The sequence below is a fragment of the Mastomys coucha genome, unplaced genomic scaffold, assembly GCF_008632895.1.
Source record: "Mastomys coucha isolate ucsf_1 unplaced genomic scaffold, UCSF_Mcou_1 pScaffold21, whole genome shotgun sequence".
NCBI lineage: Eukaryota > Metazoa > Chordata > Mammalia > Rodentia > Muridae > Mastomys > Mastomys coucha.
In genome coordinates, this window is record NW_022196904.1 from 169,794,174 (window position 1) to 169,815,627 (window position 21,454).

At 43.0% G+C, this 21,454-nt stretch overlaps 1 protein-coding gene across 3 annotated transcripts in view; it reads left to right on the forward strand.

Moving 5' to 3' along the window:
* Plce1 (phospholipase C epsilon 1) overlaps positions 1-21,454 on the forward strand; it is a 304,329-nt gene that overhangs the window by 206,387 nt on the left and 76,488 nt on the right. For all 3 annotated transcript variants that reach the window (XM_031390225.1, XM_031390227.1, XM_031390226.1), the window contains exons 5-7: positions 5,291-5,436; positions 8,537-8,795; positions 10,752-10,957. In XM_031390225.1, coding sequence (XP_031246085.1) covers positions 5,291-5,436; positions 8,537-8,795; positions 10,752-10,957 — 611 coding nt within the window. The remainder of the gene's footprint in view (positions 1-5,290; positions 5,437-8,536; positions 8,796-10,751; positions 10,958-21,454) is intronic.

Below are 21,454 nucleotides of genomic sequence, written 5' to 3' on the forward strand. Positions count from 1 at the left end.
ATATATATATATATATATATATATATGAATATGTAAGTATATATACATATATATAAATTGATCCAAGAATCTGATTCTCTGCTTATTCATGCTGACCATTGAAATGAGGCAAAATAATCTGCTATGAGCAACATCCCTGTTCTCTGGGCATTCCCTATAGTAGAGCCATCATACTGTATGTGTTCTCGTGTTTTTCTTTGTGACTGACATGGTGAAACTTTTTCTGAGCTGGTAGCACCCTTCATCTCTACTTGGTAAGTGTAACTGCCATTTATGCTGAGGGCTACATTTGATACCACCAAAAATTTTTGTCTGTTTTTTTAAATCATTTATTTTGTTTCATTGGTGACATTCTTACCACTTAGCACCAATAAAATCATAAATATACTATGTCATCATAAGAATTGCCCTTGCACTTTGTAAGCTATGTGGGCTGTGGGGGGGTGGGGGAGATGGAGAGAAAGAGAGAGAATGGAAAGAGAGAGTTTGTGATAACAGTGCTTATATAATCTCAACAACCAGGGCCCTGGGGACTCACACTCAGGGATGGAACAGTTGGTTTAAATTATGTTTCCATGTGAAATACAGTATTGCTATTTTTTCCCTAGCATGTGGGAAAGTGTATGGGAAATGATTTGACTGATAGGAAATAAATCTGTGTGCGTGATCAGGATTGAAACACAAAGAAGGGGTGGGTTCTGCCTCTCCTCCTGGGTGAGGGTTAACCTTTTCCATTCACTGCCTGTAGTGAATTCACTGTAGGAATAGTTAGAAAAGTTGCAGTGACTTTCAACACTGACAGAAAGCCACAGAACTCAGCCAGGCAGTGGTCTCAGGCAGGAGCTGCGTGACTCTGAAGAGCCATTTTAAATGTTCAGAATCCCGTTTCTACTTGTAAAGAAAAGTTTGACTTGGTTCCCATTCTAGGTTAAGGTCCATCAAACACAAACCAAGCTAAAGGAAGAATTGGCTAGCTGCACCAAACCACGACCAGTCTCTGTTGGCAAACATTTCCTCTTGGTCCAGCAGAGCCAAGGTTTCATGAACGGACTGTTACATGGTGAGGAAACAGGCTTGGAGAATAAGCAGGGGTTTTACTGACGGCTGCAGGGGGCTCAGCTCTAAGAACTCCACAGAACTCCTTGGATGATGTAGGAAGGGCTTGTCCTAGTGGCCTGATTCCAGGTCTGTTCTTGTTTTGTCTGAGGCTAACATCCCTCAGAGCAGGAAGATCACAGAGGGGCATACTCAGAGCCTCCTGGAAGTCCAGAGTGGTAGGTTTTACTTCAGCTTATATCAGAAAGGAAGTGGCAGTTTCTTACTCCAGTGCAACAACCACCAGAATGTAGCCATGTTTAATCAGTACCCAGCACCATTGCCACCATTTTCTTTTCTTTTTTCTTTTATTGGCTATTTTATTCATTTATGTTTTAAAGTTGTCCCCCTTTCCCTTGGTTTCTCCTTCACAAATCCCTTTCCTATCCCCCCTCCCCTTTGCCTCTATGAGGGTGCACCTCTACCCATTAACCCACTCCCACCTCACCACTCTAGCATCCCCTTATGCTGGGGCATCAATCCTCCACAGGACCAAGGGCCTCCCCTCCCACTGATAAGACAATCCTCTGTTTCATATGCAACTGCAGCCATGGATCCCTCCATGTGTACTCTTTGGTTGGTGGTTCAGTCCCTGGGAGCTCTGTGTGGTCCAGTTAGTTGATATTGTTCTTCCTATGGGGTTGCAATCCCCTTTAGCTTCTTCAGTCCTTCCTCTAACTCTTCCATTGGGTTCCCCAGGCTCAGTCCAATGGTTGGCTGTGAGTATCTGGGTCTGTATTAGTCAGGTGCTGGGAGAACCTCTCAGGAGACAACCATACCAGGCTCCTGTCAGCAAGATCTTCTTGGTATCAGCAATAGTGTCAGGGTTTGGTGTCTGTAGATGGGATGGATCCCTAGGTGGGGCGGCCTCTGGATGGCCTTTTCTTCAGTCTCTGTTCCGTATTTGTGGCCCTGTCTTTCCTTTGGACAGGAACAATTCTGGGTTAAAATTTTTGAGATTGGCGAATGGCCCCATCCCACAACTAGGGGCCATGTCTATCTACTGGAGGTGGTCTCTATGGGTTCTGTCTCCCTTTTGTTGGATATTTTGGCTAATGTCATCCCCAATGGGTCCTGGGAGCCTCTAGCTTCCCCGGAGTCTGGGACTTTCTAGTGGCTGTCCCCAGTTCCCCATCCCCCACTGCTGCATATTTCTATTCAATTTCCTGATCCTCTGTACTTCTTTCCTGTCCCTTCCCATACCTGATCCTTTTCTTCCCTCCCCCTCCTCTCTCCCTTCCAGGTCCCTCTGTCCCTCTACCTCTTGTGATTATTTTGCTCCCCCTTCTAAGTAGTATGGAAGCATCCACATTGTGGTCTTCCTTCTTAAGTTTCATATGGTCTATGAGCTGTATCATGGGTTATATTCTGAGCTTTTGGGCTAATATCCACTTATCAGTGAGTACATACCATGCATGTCCTTTTGGGTCTGAGTTACCTCACTCAGGATGATATTTTCTAATTCCATCCATTTGCCTGCAAAACTCATGATGTCCTCATTTCCAATAGCTGAGTAGTACTCCACTGTGTAAATGAACTACATTCTCTGTATCCATTCTTTCATTGTGAGACACCTAGGTTGTTTCCAGCTTCAGGCTATTATAAATAATACTGCTATAAACATAGTGGAGCATGTGTCTCTGCATTGCCTCCATTTTCATACTTGTTTCTATGGAGGGGTAAAAAGGTGTTGAGCATCTATCCCATACATTGTACTTTGGAGTAGTTTTTGTTGATAGTGGTTTTTCTTTATCTTAGAGGTATTTTCTTGATTTCATTCTGTCTCTATCTTCAAATGTATAGCTCCAAATTGAGTGCTTTAAGACAAGCAGTTCTCAGCCTTCCTAATGCTTTGACCCTTTAATACATTTCCTCACATTGTGGTGATACGCAGCCATAAAATTATTTTCATAGCTACTTCATAACTGTAACGTTGCTACTATTAATGAACTGTAATGTAAGTATCTCTATTTGCCAATGATCTTAGGCAACCTCTGTGAAAGGGTAATTCAACTCCCAAAGAGGGTCTCAATACACAGGTTGAGAAACACTGGCTTAGGAGGATCCACCCAGGAACATGTGTAAAAAGAAACTGTCACCTTTCATCAGCTGAATAAAAGAGTACTAAGCTGAGAGTCCTAATTTTTAAGTATCATGGCCGCATAAGAAAGCTTTTTGAGAATATTTCTCCTATGAGACATACGCTCTTTTGGTTTCTTTATTTGTTTTATTCTTGGTTTTTTGTTTCATTTCTTTTGTTTCTAGATCCGAAAAACTGGCATTGGACACCCCTCTATGGTTGCTGCTAACGCTAAGCATCATTAATTCTTATTGTTCCCATTTGGGGGCTGTGTGCCCTCTACCTTGAACTCCTGTTTCCTCAGATGTCTGGGTCACCATGAACTCTGTTCAGGCCTCACTCTCACATAGACTGAAGAAAGAGTTCTTCCTTAGGGTTCAGCTCTGTTGCTAACCTATATTACAACTAATATGGTCAACCACAGACAACTGGTCACCCTCCCACGAGTTAGCCAAGGTGGAGAAAGCAGCTCAACCTGGACAGCTGTGGCCAAGCACCAGGATACACAATAGTGAAATAATCTCAGAGCAGAAAGAGATCACCTAGATACCAAATGTTAGAAATGAGATGTAGAAGTGAATTTTATACTCTGGCAGAAAAAAAAAAGTCACAGTAGAAGAATGTAATCCCAGAGTTAGAGGAAGAAAACATGAGATTCCCCATGTGTTCATTCACACAGCCACCAAATGTCACCTCAAGCCTTTTGCTACCTACTTTGCCTAAGGATCTTCAGCAAGTTCTTGGGGGTAGTAATCATCCCTGACTCTGACCTGTTATGAGAGATATATGAGATGTCATAGCCAAAGTACTTAAAATGGCTCCTGGTACATAAAAAGTATTATTTTTTACTCTTCTAGTTGTTTTGTCATTTGAAATATAGTAGGTTAGTATGTGTAAGAGATTGTTTCAAGCTTGAGGAATCCTATAGAAGCAGGAGAGGAAGGATTGTAGGTGCCAGAGTGATCAAAAACACCATAAGAAAACCCACAGAATCAACTAACCTGGGCTCTTAGGGGCTCCCAGAGACTGAATCAGGGGGCCTGCATGAGACATTCCTAGGCCCCCTGCATAAATGTTACAGTTGTGGAGCTTGGCCTTACAGAGAGAACAGGAGCTGTCTTTGACTCTGTTGCCTGCCTGAGGGATCCTATCCTCATAACAGGATGCCTCACCTAGCTTCAAGGGGAGAAGATGCCCCTAGTCTTTCTGCAATTTGATATGCCAGGACTGGCTAATATCTATGGGAGACCTCCCCTTTTCATAAGAGAAACAAAGGAGGAGTGGTGAAGGTGAATGGAGGGGAGGGGAGGGAGAGGAGAAGAGCGGATGTAGAAGGGAAGAACTGAGGGGAGAAGAGGGAGGGGAACTGTGGTAGGGATATAAAATTCATTAATTAGTTAATTAATTAAGAAAAAAGAGATTGTTCCAAAATATTTTTGTATTTTTTGTTTGGAACTACATGTTCTAATTTTTTAAAGATTTTTTTATTTATTTATGCCTGTGTGTGTGTGTGTGTGTGCACATTTGTGCACATGAGCTTACGTCATGGAAGGCATGTGAAGATTAGACAACATTAGAGATTTTATTCTCTCCTTCTACCATGTGGGTATCAGGGATAAAAATCAGGCTGTCAAACTTTGATAATAGGCGCTGCTACTTGTTTAGCCATCTTACCTGCCCTGATATCACACATTTCTTGCTTGATAAATGTTCTCAATGTATGGGCTAAATGCATTGACTGCCTTTAATCTTCATGTCTGTTGACCATATTTCATCAAGAGTATCCATATATGGTTTTTTATATATAGTCTTAAGGATCTATAGTCTTGATGAGTAGATCAAGAGATATTTTATAGTTACCTTTTCAGCCTTTTTACTTCAAGATGGAGATGAAGATGCAGACATATTGACTCTTCAGGAGCCACATTAAAGCAGCAATGGATCTGCGTTTCATGTTAGAGCTCCTTGCTTACTTCTTTTCCTGGTCCCAAGTCCCTTTTCTTTACCTATTATACATACATACATAATATTCATATATGTGTGTGTGTTTGTGTGTGTTTGTGTGTGTAGTTTCTGGGATATGTCTTCAGTGATTGTCTGCCATCCATCTTCCAGGTAAGCTCCTGGGTGACCTGGCTGATCCTCACGGCAGGCTCTATGGAGGAGAAGCGGGAAGTCTTCTCTTATTTGGTGCATGTGGCCAAATGCTGCTGGAACATGGGCAACTACAACGCTGTCATGGAGTTCCTGGCAGGCCTCAGGTAAGGAAATATGGTAACAAACAAATAGCTCTGAATCAGTTCCCTGGACAGCCAGCAACACTTACCTGGATAAACTCCTCACCCCTGCTCCCTCAAAAGGAGAGGAGGAGAGAGGAGAGGGAGGGCAGGGAGGGGGCAACAAAGGGGAGGGACCAGGAGTTGAAGGAGCAAAAAGTCCTACTTGCCTGGCTGTAAGCGCCTCTACTGTCTCAAACATGTGCATGGTGCGAGAGTTCCTTCTTAGTGCCTCCCCATGTGCTCACCATTTGTTTTGTATGGGCCTCTCACTGCATAATTACCTGGTATATTAGCACCTGAGAGAACAATTCAAAGGAGTAGGTGCCTACTTTTGACTTATGGTTTCAAGGTGTCCCACACATGCTCTCCTGGCTACTGGTGCCTGGGTAGAACATGACAAAGTTGGTAGTGTGTATTGGAGCGGCTTCTTTCCCTCATTGTGAACTTGGTAGAAGTGGAGAGAGAAACAGGGAAGGGTCAAGGACAAGATATTACTCTTAAAAACCTGTCTGCAGTAACCTTCTTCTAGCTAGACTCCCCCCCTAAATTTTTCAAAACCCTCTGAAATAGCTCCCTCATCCAAAGGCAAGAATCTCCCTAAATGTTTAAACATATCTGTCAAAAGTGTGATACACCCACTGAGTGACCATTCAATTCGCAGGCTTTAAATCTAGTCTTGGGGTCCTCTCTCTTAGGTTTAGGGAATCACCTCAACTGACAGCAGCCTTTTAATGATAGTCTGAGCTTGATGACCAACTCAGTTACCATTCAAGGCCAGATCCAGGGCTTTGAGTCAGCCCACCTCAACATATACCCCATCTATGAACTACTGGAACGTGTGACGGGCCCAGGTCCTGCAGATCCAAAGCCTCAGGGTCTCCGTGATGTGGCAACAAGATAGGTGAGCAACCAGTAGTAGTAGTGTAGCAGAAGCCAGAGGCCTTGAACCAGGCCAATGACCCATTGCAATAAATCCAAGTAAAGATGTGTAGACAGAAGGCCATACTGTGAGACGCATGGTGACACTACAGCTTCCAAGATGATATCTTTGGTTTGGGGGAAGAGTTGTTTTTTATTTTTTATTTTCTTTTGGAGGGGAGGTTGCAAGGGCAGAGGGTAGATGTGAAGGGAGAAGATGAGTGGGATTGGGGCGCGTGATGTGAAATTCACAAAGAATCAATAAGACGTTCTTTTAAAAAGCCATGGATCTAGTCCTGATTTTGTGTAAAATAAAATTGCTTCCTCTCAAAAATAAAATAAGTAAGTAAGTAGCCCAAGCTTGCTCCTTCCACAGCGTCTACTCTGGCTGGACTCATGGGAGACAACCCCACTGCCTCGTTAATCCTGTAAAGGCAGAAAGCATCTACAGAGCCGTCTCTCCCTGAGCCTTTGGGCATATGGGCTTCGCACAGCACAGCAGGCCATGATCCACACCGCCCAGGATGAGTGTCCAAGGGGTTCACGCACCCAGCCCCTGAGGCTAAGTCATGCTTTTCATAGAAACCCTCTCACACTACTCTCCATAGAGATGTTTCCAACTGTCTGGGTCCCTGTGTGGGATAAAGGAGGGCAAGAAATCATAGTGGACGGAGCAGTCCGGAGGACACCCCTCATGGGGCCGTGATACCGCTCTTGAGATTGCCAGCTACAGTGTCACCTGTTGATCTCAGCAGCCGTTTCAAACTAGAAAAAAAAAAATCCACTTAATACGTTGTTCTGCAGATCATACATCAAAACAAGGTCCCTCGGGAAGTGTGGAGCTAAGGTCAAACTTTATTCTGCAAAAATCTGCTCCTGCTAGAGTCTAAACTAGCCGGTTTCGTGTATGACTCTGAGGGACTCAAAGATCAGGAGAGACATATAGGATAGGCTCTCCGCGGACAAAGTCTCAGAAATATTCATACAAACCATGTGTTCTGGTTTCCTTCCTATTGCTGTGATTAAAAAAAAAAAACTGAGAAGGAATGTGCTATCTGGCTTACTCTTCCAGGTCGTAAGTCCATCGCAGAGGGAAGCCAGGGCAGGAATGCAAACAAGAACTCGGAACAGAAACCTGGGAGGAATACTCCTCGCCAGCATAATCCTGGGCTCATATTTAGCTTTTTTTCCAGCAATATTTTTACTAATTCTTTGATAATTTAATACAATGTATTTTGAATATATCCATCTTCCCACCAACTCCTCTTATTACGATCCTCCTCACTCCTCCCACCCCTCCTCCCATCCCTCCTCCTCCTCCCTCCTCCCATCCCTCCTCCTCCTCTCTCTTCCCATCCCTTCCCATCCAACTTTGATACTTCTTCTTCTTTTTTGTTTTCTTACCACATGGAGTCCAGTTGTGTCACCCAACCAGAAACTGGCTTCCCCTCTCCCAGCAGCTACCCGGTGCTATTAGCTCCTTGGCTAGTCGTGGGATTTTGTGCCTCCCTTCCACCCTTCGTGCTGGGATTTTTGTCTGTGTCGAATGTGCACAGCGCTTGTGCACGTTGTCACAGTTGCTGTGAGTTCCTAAGAGTAGCTGCCCTGCTTTATCTGGAAGAGCATTTCCTTGGTGTTATCTGCCCCCTTTCTCTCTTACAGTCTTTCCACTCACTGTTCCATGAAAAACCCCTGAGCGCTGGGAGAGGGGTAGGATATGTCTCTTAGTCTCTTATTCTATGTATATTGATCAATCAAGGGTCTCTGTGCTAATTGTGATCTGCTATAAGAAGTTTCCCTGGTGAGGGATGAGAGATGCTCTAATCTAGGGGTATAGCAATAAATCATTAGGAGTCATTTTATTTTTATGTCACAAAATAATACTGATGAGTGCCTTTCTAGGTCTATGATCTATCTAGTCACAGGATCTTGGCTCCTTTCCCATCTTGTGGCGTGGGCCTTAAATCCAATCAGAAAATGGTTACTTTTATACCATCTGTGTCACTATGACACCTGATGAAGATAGAAATCATTCATAAACAAATAAATACACAGAAAGAACACTATGAAGTAACAATAAACTTTATGGAATTTTGTCTATATAATGTAAGCTACATTGTCACTCCTTTAGGCTTAAAAAAAAAATGTCATTTATTTGCAATAGGTCAAGGAAAGTTCTAAAGATGTGGCAGTTCATGGACCAGTCGGACATTGAGACCATGCGGAGCCTGAAAGATGCCATGGCTCAGCATGAGTCCTCCGTGGAGTACAAGAAGGTAGTGACCCGAGCCTTGCACATCCCCGGCTGCAAAGTGGTTCCCTTCTGTGGGGTGTTCCTGAAGGAGCTCTGTGAGGTGCTTGATGGTGCCTCTGGCCTCCTGAAGCTCTTCCCACGGTACAGCTCCCAAGAAGAAGCCCTGGAGGTGAGCTTTTCAGAGTGGCCAGTCCCCAAGAGATCTGCCCAGCCTCCTGTGTACTCACTTGTACGATGGGAAATCACTTTCTGAGGCTAGAGCAAGCCTTGGTATTGTTTATGGGTAGAGAGGAGGTCCTTGAAAGCTCTGGAGAAAGTTAATACCAGCTGTTTGGAACTTGATATTGTTACAACAGGCTTAATATGATACTGTTGATCACAAATCCACTGTTGCTGGATTTTTGTTGTTTTAATTTCAAAAGTTGGTAGGTTTTTGCTATTGGGTAGAACTTTCTAGGTTTAGGTGATGACATCAAATGAGACCAACAACTTACAAATCAGTGGGGTAAGGAGTGGGGAAAGTCAGTAGTGCCTTCTCTGCATTCATGTATGTGTCATCCAGACACTCTAGGCTCTGCCCCATCCGCCCCCACTCTCAAAAATGGTGTGAGCTTTAAGTCAGGACATTGCACACTGAGTAAGGGGCACCAAGAGGCTCACAACATACAAGAAAACCTCCCTCTGGGATGTTTAAAAGTGAAATAAAAATGTTTTAAAATGTGTTAGGGAGATTTTTGAGGCATTACCTATTTGAAAATCTAAAACCCAAATCCAGAGTCATTCATGTTCTCATCTATGAAGATGACAACACTCAGTACTGACCCTTCACACACACACACACACACACCACACATGTGCACACACACTCACTCTCAACACCCTTGCATAAACTCACATGCTCATATACTCACTCACACCCACACATACATAAAGATACACCCACTCACACACTCACATACATGCACACACATACACACATGCACGTGCACACACACATACATACACACACATACACACATGCACATGCGCACACACACATACATGTGCACACACACATACATGTGCGCACACACACTCATGCCCTCACACCCACACATATATACAGACACTCACACATACTCATACATTCACACACGTACCACACAGTCAACACACTCCCGCACTCATACACTCTCACTCTCACACCCACACATATATACAGACATTCATACATACTCACACACTCACACACATACATACACATACACACAGAGACATACATGCACAATCTCATACACACTCAACACACACATACACACACACACACAAACACACACACTAGCATCCCTTCTTATTTGAAGTGGGAAGACTCAAAACTTCAGCCTATCTTATGTAACCTGAGAAGAGAAGCATCACACGTTCTGGGAAGACTTGAGATCCCCTGACATGGTCTGGTTACAGACACTGGGCTGATATTTCCTTGGTCTTAGCAGCTGGTATTAAAAGTCCAGTAAATGAAAGAGGCAGCTTTAAAAAGCCTTCCACCCTGCACTCCCCTCAGCTCCCTGCAGTGGAGGATCACTGCCTCTCCTGACTGGGTTGCAGCTCTTCCCTCTGATTCTGGAAGCTTCCTGATCATGATCAAGCCACACTAGTAGCTTAAAAAAAAAAAAAATCAAGAAGCTACTGTCTTCCTGCAGCTTCTGGACAAGGCCAGCTAAAAGATGGCTTTTAAATGTTTTCCTTGAGACGGGTCACTTCATCTTGTTCCATGTCATGGAGATCTTTACTCATTCTCTTCTCAATTCCCATTACAAAAACGAAATGACTGCCCTCCTCTGTAAAGTGGCTAACCTTGTCCCTAGGGAGCCATGAAGTAATATTGCTTTTTGTGTTATAAATTCACAGTGCAGTTTAGATGCCTAGAGGTGCTGGGACTGTCACTGTGAGGAAGTTCTGGGATTTCATGTGGTGTGGTGAAAAAATAGGAACTTAAGCTTTTCGCGGCGCCTCTTGACTCCATTCTTAGTCAAACAGGCTCAGAGGTTACTATACTACTTACCACTGTTTGATTTAGATCTCCTACATGAAGGTTGTTCAGACATGGTAAGTTGCAACAGTGTGTACCTCAACTCTTTTTCTGTAGTTTGTAGCCGATTACAGTGGACAAGAGAACTTCTTACAACGAGTGGGGCAGAATGGCTTGAAGAATTCAGAGAAGGAGCTCACCATCAACAGCATCTTCCAGATCATCCGGAGCTGCAGCCGAAGCTTGGAAATGGAGGAGGAGGATAGCGCCAGCGAAGGGAGCGACTCTAGGAAAAACTCCCTGAAGGACAAAACCCGATGGCAGTAAGTTCCAGCGTCAGTGTGTGTGTGGGCGGGTGCCTTCCTTCTTTTCCCCTTGACTAGGTTTTTCCTACTCAGTTCAGTTACACATAAAAAACTGATAAAGGCGTGTCACTTTCATGCTTAACCAAGGCTGCTTCAAACTTTACTAGTTCTGAGCTCGAATTTACCTTTCCTGTGTTGCCCTTTTGTTCTAAAATTACTGTGTACATTTAACTTTTTCCATGAGTTGTAGCCTTTTTAAAAGAAAAGGATTCCTTAGGTTTTTTTTTTAACTGATAGTAAAATTTTAGAACTGTGCATATTAATGGGATATATGTTATCCCTATAGAAATAGCTAAGGCTGCCATTTCCAAACCATCAATAGTTGAGTTTCAGGATTTAAATCCCAATTTTTTATTTACTTTGTAGTTTTTGTAACAGTGGCTCCTATTAAATCCTGGGTAGGATGCTAGGGGGGATATTAAAATACTTTAAAACAATATATACCAGTGTCATAGATATTGAGTGATACTCAAAATCAGTACTTTCATCAGATCACATGAGAGCTGGGGATCTAACATCTCATTTTGAGTAACTGCAAAAGGTGATATGTTAGACCTACACACAAAGAAGAAAATGATGAAGAAAAACAGGAGGAGGAGGAGGAGAAGGAGGAAGAAGAGAAGGAAAAGAAGGAGGAGGAGAATGAGGAGAAGGAGGAGGAGGAGGAGAATGAAGAGAAGGGGAAGGGGAAGAGGAACAGGAAGAGGACGACTACGATGATGATAATGATGATGACAAAATGACAACCAACAACCTTGTCCTGGAAGCTTCAGTGTATCGCCAGTATGTCACACAGGGTACCCTTTTGTCCACACATCTTTCCTTGCAAATGTTCATTGCAATGAGTTACTGGTTTGTTTCGAGGCCTCTGACTTCTGTTACACTATCTGCATTGGATCCCCTACACTCTCGACACTGGTTCCTCATTAGGACTCCTACCAGATATCCTGTTGTTGCCCGTGTCATGGAGATCCTGCAACTTTGGATCTGCCAGACTGGCCCTTAAAGCGCTCCAGAAGATCATAGATGGGGTAGACGTTATGATGGGCCAACTCAAAGCCCTGGATATGGACCTGGGAGGTAGTCAACCTGCCACCTCTTCTGGACTCTCACCACCAGGGTGAGCTCTCCAGCATTGTCCTGGCTAACTCACCCAATTGTTGCAGCCAGCAGGGGCCAGGGTCAACTCTCCTGCTGTCATGTCCTCAGGCCCGCTCACCAACACCTTTGCAGCCAGGGCCTGGGTTGTGCTGCCCAGGATAGGTGCAAGGCCCACTCTCCTGAGTGTTGAAGCTAGGGAGTGGTGGGGCCAGCTCTCCCATTCTCATTACCTCAGCCCAGCTCTCCTGCACTGTGAGGGTCAAGGAGCAGGAGGGCACCTCTCTCTTGTCCATAGCACCCCTTGCCAGGTGAGGACAGGGCTAGGTCTTCTGTGCTCCTGCCCTTGGAGCTGGTTCACCACGCCCCTGATACCAGGCAAGGATGTCATAAAATAGCTTTAAAATAGTTCATTTGTCTTTCATTAGAAACTATATTTTGTAGTTCACTGAGTATTCCTTTGTGTGTTTATGTTTTGTTCTGTTTTGTTTGATAAAGCAACTGTGGATCTTTGTCTGCAGTGAAATAATTTTTGAAAATTTTTGCTTGGTTAGCATATAGAAAAATAGGTTTCAGTGTAACATTTCATAAATATATGCTATTATACTTTCTATTATATGTTGTTCTAATTACCTCCCTCAATTTTCTCGTTGATCTCCATCCTTTCTTACTGCCTATGCTCAAACAGCTCCTCCTCTGCATTCAGGACACATATATTCCATTACCCACTCTTATCCTCACCCCCATAGACCTTTGCACCCCCTGTCATAATTTTTACTTTCACGTCATTTTTTTTCTAAATCCAGATTCCATGTGTGAGAAAAAATATGTGAGATGTGTGTGTGTGTGTATGTGTGTGTGTGTGTGTGTGTATGGGGGGGTAGGTGTGTGAGTGTGGGGGTGTCTTTCTCAGTCTGTCTTATTTCTCTTGGCATAATGATCTCTCATTCTATCCAGTTTCCTTTGAATGGCATAACTTCATTCACTGTGTATATTTGCTATATTTTTTCATCCATTCATATGTTGGTTAGTGTCTCAGTTGGGTCTATACCTTGGCTTCTGTGTGCAGCATTAACATGGGAGCTTATCTCTGAGGGGTGCTAACTTAGAAGCCTTTGCGTGTATACCCAGGAGTGTCTTAGCTAAATCATATGATAGTTCTACTTTTTTTTTTCGATAGTTCTACTTTTAATTGTAGGAGCCATCATACCTATTTCCATCAGTGTAGTGTTTATCAGTACACATTATAAAGGTACATATTTCCTCACATTCTCCTGGGTGTCTTTTTTAAACGATAACCAGTTTGACCCAGGTGAGATGGAATCTCAAAGCAACTTTAATTTGCATTTCCGTAATGGATACTGGTGCTGAACATTTTTCTTTCCTTCTCTCCTTTCCCTCTCATTTCCTCTGCTCCCCTCCCTCCACTTCTTCCTTTTTTTTCCTTTCTTTTCTGGCACAGGATTCTATGTCGCCCAGGCTGGTCACAAATTCTTATGTGGCTGAAGATGATCTTGAACTCCTGACCCTCCTGCCTTTATCTACCAAGTGCTGGAGTAATAGGAAAGGTGCCCCACACCAGGATAGTTGAGTACATTTTCAAACATGTATTCCTTCCTTTGACAACTGCCTATTCGTTTCATTAGACCTTTATAGAATCTAGTTATTGATCCCTGTTGGCTGTATAGTTAGTAAATATTTCCCCTTTTCATAGGCTGTCTCTCTACCATGTTCATTTTTAACTTTGCTATGCAAAAACATTTTAACGTAATGCAATTTTATGTGTTGTTATATGACAAAACTTTTCCTGGGGACACTCAACACACATGTCTACTCTCCCCAGATAGGGATCCCATGACAGACCAAAGTATGAAGGATACTTCCAAAATCCAGCTTAGTGAACCACCGAGTTTTATTGGGCTTATTTACACAAGCATGATGAGGGGTCACTTACAGAAGCAGAAATCAACTCAAACACAGTGACATCACCAAGGTCCACCCCAGCATGGGTGACTGGTCACAAAAGCTAGGAACATGGATCACACTTGTTGAAGAGTTGGTTTAAACCTCTTCCAGGCAGCGTGACTGCTTTCTGCTTTTCCCAGGCGGCTGTTCTGAGTCTTTGTAGCTTAGCTTCTCTGAGAGTGTCACGGCTGAACTGATCTGAAGTCTTCTCGCAGCCCAGCTTCCTTCTGTCTGGGAGGAACTCTCAGCTTTTGTTGTTTACTCTGGCAGGGATGTTTCAGGGACTTCCTGAAGCTATTAGAAGTTTTTTTTACCTTTCTGCTGAAGATGCTTCCCTGAAAGATAGAATGTTTCAAAATGGCAGGAAACTGTTACATAACACTTGTCAATTACTGGAATTAATTCCTTTGTGATTTTGATCTCTCTCTCTCTCTCTTTTTTTTTTTAAGTTCTTACCTATGTCAATGACTTGAAACATTTTATCCATATTTTCCTGGAGCAGTTTCAAAGTTTGAGCTCTTAAATTAAGGCCTTTAATCCATTTTTTTTTTTCAAGACAGGGTTTCTCTGTGTACTCCTGCCTGTCCTGGAACTCACTCTGTAGACCAGGCTGGCCTTGAACTCAGAAATCTGCCTGCCTCTGCCTCTCAAGTGCTGGGTCCAGCTTTTGATCCATTCTTAATTGATTTTTGTGTTGGGTAAGAGATAGGGATCCAGTTGTTCACTGGATATAGTTTTCCATGTAGAAGAAATGGTCTTTTCTTCAATGTATGTTTTTGATGACTTTGTCAAAGATTCAGCTGTCTAGATTTATTTCTGGTCCTATACTGTATTCTATAGGTCCATTTTTTGTGTCTGTGTCAGTAGCATGTTTGTGTGTGTGTTTATCAGTAGCATGTTCTTCTTTGTTGTTATGAGTTAAATCTGTAGCTTTCTTTCAGTAATACCACCCTTTCTACAGTACTAATTCTGCTAATCTACCAGCTTGGAAGATCTTCCCATCTTTTAATATCTTCTTCATTTTCCTTGGGGATTTAATGTATCTGTTGTAGAGGCTTTTCCTTAGTTAGAATTCTTTTCTTATGTGTTTTGGAGGTTTGGTTTTGTTTGGTGGGGGGTCAGGGGGCATGTCTTAATTTGTTTGTTTTGAAACAGGATCTCACCATGTAGCCCTTGGTGTCCTAAAATTCATTGTGTAGACCAGGTTGACCTTGAATTCATGGAGATCTCCCTGATTGCCTCTGGAGTACTAGGATTAAAGGAGCAAACCATCTTACCCTACTTCATAGGTATTTTAAAGCAACTCTAAATGAGATGTTCTTCCTGATTTCTTTCTTCATAGTTTCACTATTGACATAAAGGAAAGCTACTCACGGACTTTTGTACATTAATTTTGTATCCTGCTACTTTGCAGTGTTCGTCACGCTTCTGTAACTCTTTGGGAGTATTGATCATTTTTACCTAGTTCATCAGCATTTTACCTAGTTCATCCTCTCTGAGTTCTGTATTAAAGGAGCTGAGTGTTGGCTGTGTTAATCTGCTGTAACCCACACTTCTGATGGCTTAAGTGTCACTTCTGCTTATGTGTGAGCACCTTCTTATTGGAGGTCTTGCTTTTGAGAGCTTACACCTCCAGTGTAGCTTATTTTGGAGAGAATAAGCAGTGGTGCTTGTCAGCATAACACCACACCATACAAGATGTAGTCATGTACTTAACACAAGGAAAGCCTACTGGGATGCTGATCTTGCATATACATCAGAAAATGTGGGAACTACAGTCAATTTTGCTATTGAGTTATGGTTTATGTAAAGTTAAAGTTGTAAGTAATCCCAGTGGAGGAATGGAGCAGGGAGGAGGGAAATGGAGGAGAAACAAGATTGAATAAGCCAAAGAAAGCATAGGAATAAAGAGTGTAATTAAGGGTGAGAGGGAAAGCAGGAAATTAGGAAAATAAAATGAAGAAAAGCTCCATGATAGTCAGTAAACCTGTGATCAAATTGAGATAAGTGAGAAAAGTACTTGAAAAAATTAAAATATGATAGTTTCTTAAGCCAATGTGTCTAAAATACTATTAAAAGTACAATAGAAAGCCGGGCAGTAGTGGCACATGCCTTTAATTCCAGCACTTGGGAGGCAGAGGCAGGTGGATTTCTGAGTTCGAGGCCAGCCTGGTCTACAGAGTGAGTTCCAAGACAGCCAGGGCTACACAGAGAAACCCTGTCTCGAAAAACCAAAAGAAAAAAGAAAAAACAAAAGTACAATAGAAAGAAAAGCTAAAAGGGGTAACGTGGGAGACCAGAAAAAAGATTTTTCAGAAAAAAACATGAATAGACAATACCAAAATTGGGTAAGTGTATAAAGGGGAATAAAAAATAAATACATAAAGCCTTTTAAAATATGATAAAATAAGTAGTCGTAAGAGCATTTAAAGGGGGATTTGGTACCCAGTTCCTGTCCTCCATGCTGGGATTTTGTCTGGCTTGCGCTTGCGTTGGTCTTGAGCATGCTTTCACACCTGCTGGGAGTTCATGTGTGTCCAGCATGCTTTCACACCTGCTGGGAGTTCATGTGTGTCCAGCATGCTTTCACACCTGCTGGGAGTTCATGTGTGTCCACAGAACACTGTTTCCTTGAAGTCACTCACCACCTCTGGCTCCTAGAATCCCTCCTTCTTCTGCAAAGATCTCTGAGCCACGTGGGAAGAGATGAAATTTTGACATCTCGTTGAGGGCTGAGCATTCCAATATCTCTTATTCTCTTCCATTGGCTAGTTGTGAGTCTCTGTGTCAGTTGGAATCTACTGCAAGAATCTTCTCTGATGAGGGATGAGGAATGAGGATGCACTGATCCATGGGTGTGGCAATAAATCATTAGTAGAATAATACTATTGGTTCTCCACTATGGCTCAGAGGAGATGTTGACATTTAATTACTGCTGGCAAAAAAAAAGGTCAGTTTTCCTCAATGGAGTGACTTTGGTATATTGAGCACACTCCAGGGCAGACACTACACCAGTAGCAGTTGGCTAACACAAACTGTGTCGGCGAGTGGCAAAAATTTGTGTTGGTGGGGAGGAGCAGGAGAATCTGGGAGGACTTGGGAAAGGGAAACGAACATGATCAAAGGGCGTCGTGCGAAAGCCTCACAGAGTTAAAGAAAGCATTGTTTTAAAAAGAAAAGAAAAAAGAAAAAAACACAGGAGAAAAAAAGTGAAGGATTAAAGTGAATTCTAGCAGAATACTGGTTATATAGGCCAAGGAGAAGGTAAGTCAGACTTTAGGGTATATGCAGCAAGGAGAGGGTGGCCAGACCCTGGCATATTTTACTTATAGTTTAGGCAGGCACTGGGCCTGTTTGGGGCAAGCATCTGATCTTCTCTTCTTTGCACACCAGGGCCCTCTGCTGGCCACACTTGGCTTTGCAGTCTGTGGTCTAGGCACGCTCTCCAGTCCTCCCAAGAGTCCCTATTCACACTCCGTAGGGTGGTGAATGTAGCTTAGAGGTTTCTCCCAAATTCACTGGGAGTAGAAGAAAGAGTCATTCTACTGGGATTTATACAGGTGGATCTGTCTTTGTGCTTTCAAAATCCACTCAGCTTTAATTACCCTGTTGGAGGGATTCAGCTTTAGTTATCAAGGGGTCTACTGCAACTCCAGGGCAGCTTGGTAGCTCCAGAGGTTGCTCTATTTGCTGGCTCTTGGCCCAAGGCTGTTAAGGGCCAGAATGGTTCTCAGTTGATGAGTGCTGCTCCCAGCCATGGAGGCTAGAACCACCTTTTCCTATACACTTCTCTTCCTGGCCTTCTGTCACATACCATCATCGAGCCTTCACATTCTCTACAACTGCCCCCAAGATTGTCTCTTACCCTTGGGGCTAGGGCCAGTTGACTCTGGTGCCTCGTCTTGGGAGTCTTCCCTTTCTTTAGCTGCCAAGGGTAGCCCAGTTTTAAAGGACAGACTCCCTTGGGATGGGAGAACCTTTCAGAGGTGGCTGAACTCTCTTCTGCTTCCGGCTCTTCTTCACTCTCTCTCTCTCTCAGCAATGCCTACAAGCGGATTTGAGGCTCACGAGAAGTGCTTTTGTCTGTGGTTGAGACTGCCAGTGTCTTCTCCCCTCCAGAGCCGTCTGATTATATACCTTCCAGATGACAGCTCTGTTCCTGCTTTCCTGTGCCAGGGAGCCCAGCCGCCTCTGCTGTGCTCAGTGTGGCTGCCTTCTGTTTCTCTGCACCTTTCAGCTTTCCGGTTGCTCCTTTTATGAATTTCCAAAGCTCTTCCTCTCTTTTAGTAATGTTCTCTCCGTGTCTGTCTCTCTCTGTGTGTCTCTTGGTCTCTCTTTGCCTCTCTGTCTCTGTCTTTCTCTCTGTGTCTCTCTGTCTCTGTCTCTCTCTCTCTCTCCCCATCTGTCTCTCTCTCTCTTTCTCTCTTATTCTGATACTTGATAGGTTCACAAGGAGGTGACTTCTATTCTGCATCTGACACAGAAGTTACCTCTTATAAGAAATTTATTTCCATTTTTCTATTTATTCCTTTCATTTTTCCTCATCACTTAATCATCTATATCCTAAAAACATTCACTTCCACTGTCCACTTTCCAGATCCTGTTGTAAGTATCCTGAGAATGGGGGAAGAAAACCGCAAAGATGCAAATATTTATTTCACAAAGCTGGGAAGACATATTGAAATCCTCACTTTGAGACCTTTGTCCTAGGGAGTGGAAGTAATTTCCTGGCCCTTAAGTGACTGCTACTCTAAAAAGAAGCCCTGGATATATGGCAGGGAGGCAGGATTTCATAGGTTTCACGGCAGCTATCCCAGCAACCACGGTTTCCTTATTTGCCTCTGTCCAGAGCATCTTGTGAATATGCCCTGTTCAGAGTGTCTTAGTTCGCAGTATTTTTCAGGTCCTAAAGGGCAATGGAACTGGGCTTTATTGAGTTTAAAACAATAGCCTCCAACCCCTGTTCAGATGAACAACTCAATGAAAAAGATAAGAAAGGGGAAAAAAAGGAAAATGGAAGAGAAGGAGGAGGAAGGGAAGGGAAAAGGAAGGAATAAAGAAAGGAGGGAAGGAAAGAAGGAAGGAAAATAGAAAGAAAGAAAGAAAGAAAGAAAGAAAGAAAGAAAGAAAGAAAGAAAGAAAGAAAGAAAGAAAGAAAGGAACCAAGAAATCTATCTCATGATCCTTCAGTTTACCCAGCATGCAGTGTGTTAGAATTCCTCTCAAAGTCTTCAGCTTCTCCTGCCAGAAAACTCAGTGGGAGTACTCATAGAACCCCAGAAAAAGTGATCACCAAAAACTCATGTCCACGGGGCTGGAAAGATGGTTCAGCAGTTAAGAGCATTGGCGGCTCTTCCAAAGGACCCGAGTTCAATTCCCAGCACCCACACAGCAGATCACAGCTGTCTATTAACTCCAGTTCCAGGGAATCTGACCCCCTCTGTCTCACACACATCCACACACCACACTCATGGCCTGACACTGAAGAGATGACTAAGTGTGTTTGCTATGCTAGCATGAAGATCTGAGTTCAGACCCCCAGCACCCACGTTAAAACAACACCAACAACACCAACAACAACATTGTGTGCCCATAATCAGGGCACTGAAGAGTTGGAGGCAGGATTCCTGGGACTTTCGGACTATCTACTTTAGTTGGATGGTGAACTCTGGGTACCGTGGGAGACCGTGTCTCCAAAACTATGATGGAGAGCAATTGAGGAAGACATTACCAACCTCTGGCCTCCACACTCAAGTCCCATCATCCCCCACTCCGACACACATACCCAAGGTCTCAGCAGAAAATGAGTAGAATGAAGAGACTACCCAAATGCCATTTACTTTTTTTTTTTAGGTGTGCTTGTACATCCTCTGTACAGATGAGGAAGTGCCAGAAAGCTGAAGACACTGGCTTAAGTGATAAAGAGCACAGATAGGGCAGGAAGCCGAGCAGAACTTCTGCCTAGCAGTATTAAAGACATTAACTGGAGAGGGGCTAATCCTTGCTTCTCTCCTTACTACTTCTTTGGACTTGGAACAGTTCTTGTCTTAGTTAGGGAACTGCTGCAATAAAATACCATAACCAAAAACAACTTGGGGAAGAAAGGGCTCGTTTTAGCTTAGAGCTTGTAGTCTAGGGCCTTGAAGGCATTTACTCAAGAAAGAAATTGATGCAGAGGCCATGGAGGAAGACTGCTTACTGGCTTGCTCTTCATAGCTTGCTCAGTCTGCTTTCAGAGGCACTCAGGACCATCTTCCCACACTGAGTTGGGCCCTCCCACATCGATCATCAATCAAAAAAAAAAAGTGCACAGCAGGTTGCCCATAAGACAGTCTGTTGGGGATATTTTCTCAGTTAAGATTCCCTCTTCCCAAATGACTCTAGCTTGTGTCAAGTTGACATGAAGCAAACCAGCACTGGTGTCTGTTGGAAAATAACTGACTAAATGACTAAATAACTAACTATAACTGAGAAAAATGGTAAGTTAATTAAAAGCACAGATTTTGCAAAAAGGTAAACGTTTAAAACAGTGGTATTTTTATCATGGGAAATAGATGTAACAAGTCACATGGAAAGGTGATATTCTTCTGTTTTAAAACAAAATTTAATCCTTATCTGTTGGTGATTTATGTTCAAGTAATCATTGTAAATTCCTATAAAGTAATAAACACAAAGAAAATATATAAGCATGTTTACAAACAGGCTTTTGTCACCTAACATAAGTCTTTATCAGGTATCCCTAGAAAAGCGGTCAGGCATCAGTTTCTGGCTTCTAATGCGGGATACTCTTCAAAAGCAGGGTTAAAACCTTCTTAACATTTCCATGCCAAAGAGTGATGAAGTGATTTCTCTGCTGGCTGACCACATCTTTGATCTGGCTAACATTGCTTGGTTCACAAAGAAATCTTAATTTCCCATCTTATCCATTTTCATAAACCCACAGATAATTGTCTCCCAGGGGACTCAGGCTCAGAACTCCGTGAAATCCACTCTATCTTCTAAGAGACAAAAGACGCTAGTAGCTTCCTGCTTAAAGTGAATTTATTTCATTACAAACAATTGTCAATTTTATTTTGGACATTAGCTCCTGGATGAATGCTTTTTAATGGAATTATTACCATCTGACATTAGTTCCCTTTGTATTCGAAAATAAATACTGATGCCAAGAAAGACTGCCTCCCTGCACGCCCTACATACAAGCAAAGCTTACCTCATCTCTGAGAAGCACGAACAGCCTTCAGAAAAACCATATCCCTTTTTTCTATTTAGATAATATTTTTTCACAATACCTATAGTTTTTCATTAGTAAAACTTTGTTAAATTGGCTGGGCACTGGTGGCGCACGCCTTTAATCCCAGCACTTGGGAGGCAGAGGCAGGCGGATTTCTGAGT